At 42.8% G+C, this 10,072-nt stretch overlaps 1 protein-coding gene across 1 annotated transcript in view; it reads left to right on the forward strand.

Moving 5' to 3' along the window:
* The window catches only part of SLC25A17 (solute carrier family 25 member 17), a 17,672-nt gene extending 14,480 nt beyond the window's left edge, over window positions 1-3,192 (forward strand). The window contains exons 9-10 of the mRNA XM_010710617.3: window positions 2,164-2,246; window positions 2,590-3,192. Of these exons, the coding sequence (XP_010708919.1) occupies window positions 2,164-2,246; window positions 2,590-2,737 (231 nt within the window). The 3' untranslated portion in view covers window positions 2,738-3,192. The remainder of the gene's footprint in view (window positions 1-2,163; window positions 2,247-2,589) is intronic.
* Window positions 3,193-10,072: the final 6,880 nt, after the last annotated feature.

Consider the following 10,072-nt stretch of genomic DNA (forward strand, 5'->3'; position numbering starts at 1 on the left):
TATATATATATATATATATATATATATATATATCCAGGAGCTTGGCTAATATAATTTATATTGGAGTAATGAGAGAAAGTCACTCACCCTATCCTGGGCTCACAAGATGAACTCTGATGGAGCAGATCTCCAGAGAGATTCTTCCCTGCTGGCAGTCAGCTCTTAAATGGGTCTAGGAGAGGTGGAGCCAGGCTCCACCCTTTCCTGCAGCACAGGTGATTTGCCTTCACCTGTGCTCCCGTGGCTGGCTCATTGCTCGCCTCAGGTGATTAATCAGAGGTTCAGGCCGTGATTCAGCAGCCCCATACACATGTAGAAATTTAGTTTTGATAAAAGTCATTTCTTCTGAAACTTTCTCAACTTGTGATCATCAGCAGAGCCAGTGAATTCATTTGCCTGTCCTATCCTGTTTAAAGAGACTGGACACATCTCAGGAGTTAAGTTAATAATACAGGCTTTTATTATTTAAACGGTAGATTAAAAAGAAAATGACATTTAAGCAAATGTACCTTTATTTGGGTTCGTTGCAGAATGGACTGGTTTTAATTTGTAGTGCCTTTTCTTCTGGCATGAATAAGAACTGTCAGAAAATCAGAGTGCTCTGTTTGAGCTTTAGCATTGCACGGTGCTACAGTTTTCCTGGGTCTGTGTCAACAGAACAGCCTTAGCCCTCATTCCTTTCCATGGTTGCAGCAGAAATAGCTGCAGTCTCAGTTCCATGTTTTGCTCATCTTCTCCTGGCTTCTTGAACAAAGTGCTTCTGTCTCTTGGTGGCACTGTCATTCTTTAAAATGAGGGCGGCTCTGGTAAGTTGTGCTGATGGTTTGATGACAAACCAACTGCTGCCTCCTGCTTGCTCTAGCCTAAGCAGCCAATTTTTTGCTAGCTTGCCTGGGTGGTGAGGAGTCATCTTTATGGTAAAGCACAGCCTTGCTGCCGGTGTCCCAGTGCTGATGCGTGCTTCTCACAGGGACCCGTGGTAGAAAAAGGTGTCCTATGTGCTGTTACTTCATGGCAGCCCATTCTTTCCCTGTGACACAAGGAATGCCTCCACATGAAACTTAAGTTCTGCCCTCAAAGTTGAATTTTGGGGCTTTTTCTTCTAAAAATCTTCAACTTTTATAAACTTACTGCTCTCTCATGGTTATCGGGGCTCCTTGTAATGAGCTCTCTATACCTTTGCTTTCCTCTTCCTGGCACAGTGCTCTTCCTTGTTCCCATGAAATGAGCAATTACCTGTGTCATTGATAGTGCTGAGCAGCTTCCAGCCTTGCCTGTTGGTACGTCTATCTCCCTTTCAGTCATTAAAAATACGTGGCACTGTTGTTACTGATTATGTGGGGAAGCTGCTTCTTCAGCGCCTTTGTGGATAAATTAAGTTCCTATTGGAGAAACAGCAGTGCTGTTGGTGTGCGCAATGATCCAGGGTGCAGATGTTCTCTTTAAAACTCACGCCTCATTTCCTGAGTTAGAGAATGCTCTTTCCTTTGGGAAATCTTTAACTTTTTGTTCCTTTGTGAAGCTCTGTTTGCAGTACATCAGAGCAGTATGATGGTAGAGAAGAGAGAAGAAGGAAACTCCCAATCCTGGCGGTGTTCAGAAACCTCTGAGTAACATGGGCTGTGACTGGCACTGTAGCTTGAACCTAGTTAGCATTTGAAAATGGATAGAGGTGTCTGACTCTTTGACAATAATGCTTAACCTTGGTTTCTCAGGATCAAATGGGTTAGTTGCTGATGACAAGTCACTGCTTGTGAGACTCTTCACCTAAATAGTTTCCAGTACTGTTTTGTTGCTGCTGTTTTTCGAGGCACATAGCAAAGAGACTTGTGTAAATCCCTCACATGTTCTTGCAAGCTGAGTTTTTGAGATCCTAGAACATTTCCTCCTGTAGAAGAACTGAAAGACAGCAAGCATGGCCATGTGTAATGCTTTCTTGGAATCTGTCTTAAAACCAAAACATTTTATTCTATCACTGAGTATATAAAGTTGAGTAACTTGAGCTTTAGTTTCATGCCTTCACTGACTGCTATTAAAGCCTAGAACATTTAAAAAGAGCTGTGGGATAGACTCTTCAGGCTTTATTACCACATATTGGGTTCTCAGCCAATTAACATGGGGAACTACTGCACTAAAATGCTGGTGCTTTCCTTTTTTTTTTAGTTTGGACGCCACAGATTGAACCCAGAAAACCGAACACTGGGCAGTCTTAAAAATGTTCTCTACCTTCTTCGAGAGAGAGTGAGGTGAGACTTCTTTGTTTGTTGTTGTTGTTTTTTTTAATATGTTATAAAATGTTTAAATATTACTAATGTTGACAGTATTGTTGGATGTGACTCTTTTTTTTTCCTTTGCTTGTCCACCACAGCCCAAACTTGTCATTTAAAGTCTCTGCAGCAGCTGATATATGGGAAACCTATTGATTCACCTCTGGCTTTAAAAAGAAACAAGTTTCTTGCCTAAAATACTTAACTTGTAGACTCTTCTGTGAAATGCTTTTAATCATAAAAGTCAGTTAAGAGATCAAGAATGAATTGAAGATCCTTACAGTTGTCATTAACCTGTAATAATTCTTCTTCTTCTTCTTAGACGTTTTGGATTAATGGGACTCTACAAAGGCCTTGAAGCAAAGCTCCTGCAGACAGTCCTTACTGCTGCTCTTATGTTTCTAGTATATGAGAAACTGACTGCGGCAACCTTCAGAGTCATGGGATTAAAGCATTCGCGCACACATTGAGAAAGGAACCTATGCCAAAGGTTATGGGCTCTAGAAAAATATATTCTGTTTTTGAGACTGCACTTGGGTAGTAACGGGTCCTCACTTGCTCTTCTTTAGCCATCTCCATTCCTTGGAGAAGTTCGGAATGCAGTCTGTAGGAAGTGTTGCCACAACTTTGGGAATAGCCCATTCCCTGCTCTTCTGTGGACTCACTGTGTTAAGAAACAAAACAGAGACTTTATTCAAACACTTGAAATGAAATTCCTACTGCTTTGTGAATTGGCAGACAGTCACGGTGAGAATGATTCCCTCACTGTGCTGAACTTTCTGGTTTTCCTTTGAATTACCCTCAACTACTCTCCCTGTCTTTACCTTCTGTCAACAGCCGGTGGGGCTGGTTTCATGTTATTCTCTTCACACTATGTTTATGTCACTCAATGATGTGGATCATTAAAACAGTTCAGAAAGATCAAGATTTTGACAGAGTTTTCTTTTAACATCACATACATGTTTGCAGCACAGAATGACTAGGCGTTCTCCCAGAAACCTGGCACTGATGTTTCTGAGCTGCTACTGTGAATGCTAGCAGCAAGTAGGCACAGTGCTTTCCAGAACCCTCAGGCAAATATTCAGTGCAGACACAGGGTAGAAAAGGGGAGAGTATCCTCATGCTTTCACAAGGTGAGTGCCTCAAGAAAGTGACTCTTTACACAGAAAAAGACAGAGTTCTGTATTTTCAGGTTCTTTGTGGAGAATGTGAATTCGTGTTCTCATGCAGATAGGGAGCAATAGCCTGTGCTTCATCAGTGGCATGCCTTCCCAGAAAGGGGGTTTAGTTGTTTTTTCCATGGATCTTCCCAGACATTTTCTTGACCAGAAGGCCAAGGGGTCATAACTGTTGTCCCAGCTAATGCAAGCATGTATGTTCTTTATGCAGAGTTTAGTCATCCTTGGCCACAAAATGCATATAAATACTGCTGTCTGTCAAGAAGTCTGCAGCAGGATTCTTCTGAAGTACAGTCTTATAGTTGAAGTGTTGAGAAAGTCTACAATAATTTAACGCCAGTGAAGTCTGGGGGAAGTGCTGCAGGAGGTTTGTTGAACTGTGAAATGGCGTCTTAACCCCCCCCAGTTTGAATCAGTTCTGCACGTGAAATGAGAATGTCTTTCTGCCTTCTTTTGCACAAGAATAAATTGGAGTTAAGGTTCAAAAAGTATTGGGAGTATCAGTGTACAATAAAGCTGTACTTTGTGCTCTGTTTGGTTCTTTTCAGCCCAAATGGCATTTGCATATGACATCAAGAGGAATGAGTAAGCACAATGAGCTGGAGTTATACTTTGCTAAATGACAGGAAATTTCCTGAGATGATGTAGACCTTACTGGTGGTAAAGAAGCAATCACATTTCTGAGAATTGCAGTGAAAATGTTCTGTTGACTGAAATGAGGGATCAGATAGAAAGACAATTTGATGTGTCTTGCTGTTTTTAATAAGAAATTCCCTGTTGTTAGAATGGCTCTTGGTAAACCACTTTGGGTATAGAAGGATCAGTGACATTCTTGCTCTCAGAATAGTGGCAAGTGAGCTGGAAGGCTGCTGGCTTTACGTAAATGCCAAATGTTTCTGATACCACTTCAGCTGAAATCTGTGGCTGCTGGAATCTCTAAGTCAGTGTCTCACAGACTTTTTGGTCCGTGTTGATGTTGCAGGTGTTTGTGCTGAAAGCCTTAAGACTGAGATTGCTGCTACACTGCGCTGCTTTTCTCCTGCGTGCCTAGGAGCTAGCTGCATGTTCCAGCCGAAAACTGCATCCTTTCACTTCTAGAGAACACGAAGTGTTTTCATCTCACAATGAAAATCAAGTCTTTTAAAAAATACTGTTATGAAGGGAAGGATTGTTATGAAGGACAGCAGCAAAATCTGAGCCAACTTCCCTCACAGGTAACCATTCCTTCTTTGGCTCAGTGTAGGGGATCTAAATTGAATCCCTGTTCCATCTTTTCTGTACCTCACCCCACGCCTAGACCAAAGTGAAGAGACATCTGTGGCAGCTTAGTTTGCTAAGAGAGCAGCTACTCAGACACCTTGATGTTAGGGATGCTTTTTGCTTTTATTTACATCTCTGAACCCGCCTCGTTGCTGCACTGATTGATTGCCTGGATGAATAATAGCAGAACTGTATTTAATGTGGTGGTCGCAATCCAGAAGGACCAGTGACCCGCTAGTTCTTACAAGTCTTTTTTGTACTGAATGTTGATTCTGAGGGTACAGATTGAGAGCTGATGAGGTACAGTGTACACTCTTTGTCCTAAATAGTGTCATTAAATTGCTGAATACTGCTCCATGCCCATTCCTGAGCCGGCTGTACCTCACTGCAGTAGAGTCATTCCCTTGCACGGTTTGCTGGCTAACCCAAAGAAAGCTGATATATAACCTGTGCAGAAGTAAGAACAAGATTTACTTCCCATCTGTCCAAGAGGAATAGATTGTCCTGGATTGCAAAGCCCCTGGCACAGATTAATCTTTCCATTGCGCATCTTATTGCTCATCTGCTGAGGAAGGCAAAAGGGAGTGCTCACCCTGCTCCTCGTGTGCCTGTTGTAAAGGCAGGCAAACACAATCAGTTCCTAGAAGTGGGAGCACGCTGTCATAACGGGTATTCCTGCCACAGGGCTCTGTTGGGAAATGCAGTGATTGCCTTCACCATAATCATTTTTCCGTTGCTTGTGAAAAACATTTCCCACCTGATGAGTGTGTGGCAGGAGAGTACTGGGAGTGGGGATGTTGGAGCTCTTTGTGGGGCTGACATCGCTTATGTGCTGGTGAGTTTTATATTTTGGGTTTGTTTTTTTTTTTAATCACTATGATCTAAAGGGGAGACAGTATATCTAAAATAGTCATTTTCTTAGAATTATTTAACCCCCCAGCAGCTGAATTGTGCATCTTCAAAGACCGCACCAGACACTGGGGAGGCTGCCCTTTGCCTACCAAACCCCCTGCTGCTTGCAGCTGCTGTCTCTCCTAGCAGATGCCTGTCACCTTTAGGGCACGCTCCAACAGGCCATGCTGCAAAGACAATGTCAAAGTGAGCTTCCATGGTATGGAGGATGCCAGGTCACATTACTAAGCAAATAAAGCTGTGCACATCCATATTGCCTGCACCGAGCTGCTCAGCCCCCCAGCTGTAGACCCTGATATTGCAGCAGGAGGAGGGGACAGCAGTATTTGGGGCCCTATGAGCAGTGAGAGCCTTCAATTTTACAATCACTGAAAAATGCAATGCATATCTTTCTGGAATGGGTTGCATAGGGATGCTTTCTTGCAGGATGCCACGTTACTTTGTGCTTTTCATTTGCAGCATAGCTTGTCACATTTGGCTGCATTTTTTTTTACTTCCTGCAGGATGTAATGTGTGTCCCCAGGCTTTTCCCTCAGGGTTTGGATGCAAAAACAGCATTAGGATCTTTAGGAAATCTCCCAGAAATGATGATATTCAGGTGGTCATCTGAAGTAAGATGAAGGCATCCCGATTTGTAGGAGGGGACCGTGTTTGTCTGAGCTCTCCCAGAGATCCGCTTATACCAGGAGAGCTGCAGTCGTCAGCGCTCCTTACCCAGCTGCCCTCACTGTGGGTGCTGCTTTTATTCTTAGGAGCAGCTAATCTCTTCTGTGCACTTACATCCAGATATGGAGCACTTGATTTTTTTTTTTTTAGTTTTCCTTCTGATAAGATTTATGTGGAATTAGACAAATGCTGAGCACTTTGGCAGGCTTCCCTGTGGCTTCCTTGCTGAGAATTGTCGCTTTGAAATTCTTGGTGTGGCCTTGGCAGATCTTAATCTGGGACTGATAGGTGATCTCAGCCTGTCTAGGTAGATTACAGATGTGATGGGGCCCCATTACATGCTCCCTTGTCTCAGCACAATGGTGGGACATTGAGACGCATGGAGTTTTCCTTTTGTACAAGAAATCTTGTCTACGCCCTTGTTTTGGGGAGTTTGTCCTTCTTTCGGAGTCCTTGAGAAGCGGTGGTGACTTGCTGATGTGAAGCTGTTACAAAGTGCTGCCTTTCATGAATGCTGATGGCAGAAAACTAATTTGATGGATTTTCCTCATCATCTTTCCCTGTGCACGTGGCCGTGCAGTCCTAAGCCTCAGAGCCATCCCTTGCATATAAAATAAAGCTCTTCCTCTCTTTGCAATCATTTATCCTGTTTCTGTAGATCAGTTACCCAGAAACAAGAAGAGTGCTCACCCGCAGGATTGACTGCACAGTCTGTAAAGGATAAGTGAGGGTGGTGGCAACTGCTTTGGCTACTGCACCCATGACAAAAGCATCCAAAGATGTGAGCTGTTCAATACAGAAAGAACACAAAGCACCCCATCAGCCAGTTACCTGCATATCTTTGACAGTTCAGTACCTTTACTGCTTCTTTGTTCTCTAAGCATCTCTGGAACAAAAGAAATATAATGAAACTTGAGGTTATCTCACTTGTAAGAGTCAAAACACAGTGCAACCAAGCAGCTTCCCCAAATGGAAGTTCATTTGTAATTTCTACCTACTCCCAAGCTTTTGAATTTCTCACTTGCACCCTCCAGCTGGCTTACTGAAACAACGTAATTACAACCTATTTCATTGGAAGAAAGTATGAAAGCTCACATCTGTGTGATTTTATTACTGAAAATTAGTAGGTGCCCATATCAGAGCATTCTCCAAATTATAAAAGTAGGTTGGGTCCAGTCAGAAATGTTGGCAACCAACGTATTTAATTTACTTGAGGAAGGGTTACAGGGTAGGTACAACTGTCTGTTTCTCAAACAGATACATTAGAATTTAAATGCCTAATGTAGATCCAGAGGCCACTTGGCATCACATGCCTGAATAAAAAATACACTAAAACCCAACAACAGGAAAAAAACCCGGTCTCAAAACATACTTACCTGTGTCTGCTTTTTTAAAAGCTTTCATAAAACATGAACTGTATGGCAGGGTTGAAGACCAGCAGCAAGGAAGGGAAAGTACCGTTCCATAAAGCTGAGGCTCCTTTATCCCGTATGATCTGATGGAAGGCATCTGAGAAATAAGGTGGAGGAAAGTCGTTATGGTTATGAGCACAACATTCTGATTATAGAAGAAGAGTGAAGCTGTATTTATAGGCTGATGCTCCGCTTTTATAAAAGACCGTAACACTCATTTCTGTGTCATTTTTTATCCACTATTCTAATTGGGAAGTTAATGGCAAAACAGTGGCAGAGGAGGTTCTTCCTCACACCGCTCTTAGTGTGAGTAAAGCTTGCCAGCCATGCAGGTGCCTTCATCTTTCCAGTTCAAGCTCAGAATCAATGTTAGATTTCTGAACCCTCTTCAAAACAACCTTCTTTCCTTACAGAGCAAGGCAGCCTGAAGGTGTGTGCAGGTTAGAGATGACAGTAAGAACAGAGATTCCACAAGGAGATCTGTTATACAAATAACAGTCTTTCATCTTCAGAGTCCTTGCTGTGGGATTTCACTGCAGGAGCTCCTCCTTGTTTGAGGACAACAGATGCTCACCTATGATGCCTTTATAATTGGTCGCCACAATGTCTTCGTTTCTAAATTTTGCTCCTTGCAGCTTCAGCCGTGTGTTCGCTACTACAGAAATAAGCATGGGGGTGGAGAAATAGACACAGCTGCATGAGGTTGCAACAGAGAGGTCGTTTAGGACTGTACTTTGCAATAACAAGGAGGATTAAGTAACATTACTTCTACAGTCACCTGGTACAGCTCTTCCCAGCTCAGCCATGAACTAACCATGGAGAAATGAGCTCTTACAAATGTTTCTGCATCACAAAAGCAGCAATCGCTTGTGTGCTGGCCCCTTCCCTTCTCCTCCCCAAACAGTCCAGCCCACAGCCTCTCCTCAAAGGGGAGGTGCTCTCCTCCCTTCATCAGCATCTTGATTCTCCCCTGGACTCTCACAAGTATGTCCATGTAACTTGTACCAGCGGGTCCAGAACTGTGCCCAGCACTCCCAGTCATGGTTCACCAACGCTGAAGAAAGGCAATTACATTTTCTCAGTGCTAACAAGCCACTGCCTAATGCAGCCAGGGATAACATTAACTCTTCTTAGCAGCAGGGGCACATTGCTGGAACATGCACACTTACATACCAAGGAATAACTCTTATCCTTGCTGAGAATCTGAGTTGTTAGTCCAATATAAAAGTTAACAGCCTGGTAAAGAGATGCTTACATCTCCAAGGATAAAAATGCTGAATGTAACTGCGGTGATGGCAGGCAAAGAAATACCCCAATTTTTTGAAACGATAGAAAAGTCACTCCTTCAGTACAAAAACAACTGGAATAAGGTATAATGAATGTGTCTGAATTCCCATGTGAAATTTGAAGATGGAATACTAGTTACTGGATTACATATATTCCACAAATGAGGTTTTTTCTAACAACAGTACCTGGGGCATGAAGTAGGCAGGTGGGAAGCAGCTCTCATAAACAAGTCTAGAGCAAATCAGTGAGGCGAGTGAGAAAAAGGCACTGCCTGCTAAAGCTAACTCAGTGGATCACCGATGAAATGTTGAATTGGTGTGCTTACCTCAACAGTTTAGTGCTATCTCATTTTTGTGATGTTGACTATAACACCCCAGCAACTGTCCCACATCCCCAGCCTCTGCTGTAATACATCCAAAATGGACAGAGATGTGCACCTTCACTGAAGCCAATAGGCAGAGAAATGACATCATGTTAGGAGAAGGAAACTGCTCAATGACTAGCTCTAGTTATAAAAGCATTCTGGCACTCCTGAAAATGCTGGAAATATACAAAAAATGAGAAGAGAGACACAGATGAAATGCTGGTAAACTCAGCGTCTGACCACTCTTTTGATACAAATACTTGGTTTTCATCTTAGATTCTACAAGTGCTTCTTTCTCAATAATAGCTGGGGATAAACCACGTTATTGGGACTGCTTCCAAAGTCACAATTAAATATTGTCTGTGTATGCAATTATTCCTCAAAATTACATCAAAGTTTGCTTTGCTCAGTTCTTCTGTACTGGAAAAGAAAGGCAGAAACTCTACAGAGCACATCCAGAGGAACAAAGCATTCTCAAGAAAGTGTACTATGAGACAAGATGAATAAAAGCTATGGTCAACAAAGTGCTTACGACCTCACACCACTGTTAGGTTTCCTTTGGTTGGTCAGTTTGCTTTAAGGCTCTTTCTGTGTGAATCCAGGCTTCATTAAAACCACTACAGCCTGTGCACTGCTCAGCCAGGGTCTCTGGAGGAAGCACTGTTCCCCTCGTGCCACAATCACTGATGTTTCCTTCACAGGAAATACAGGATGGATGCCTGCTTT

Source organism: Meleagris gallopavo, chromosome 1, assembly GCF_000146605.3.
Source record: "Meleagris gallopavo isolate NT-WF06-2002-E0010 breed Aviagen turkey brand Nicholas breeding stock chromosome 1, Turkey_5.1, whole genome shotgun sequence".
Lineage (NCBI taxonomy): Eukaryota > Metazoa > Chordata > Aves > Galliformes > Phasianidae > Meleagris > Meleagris gallopavo.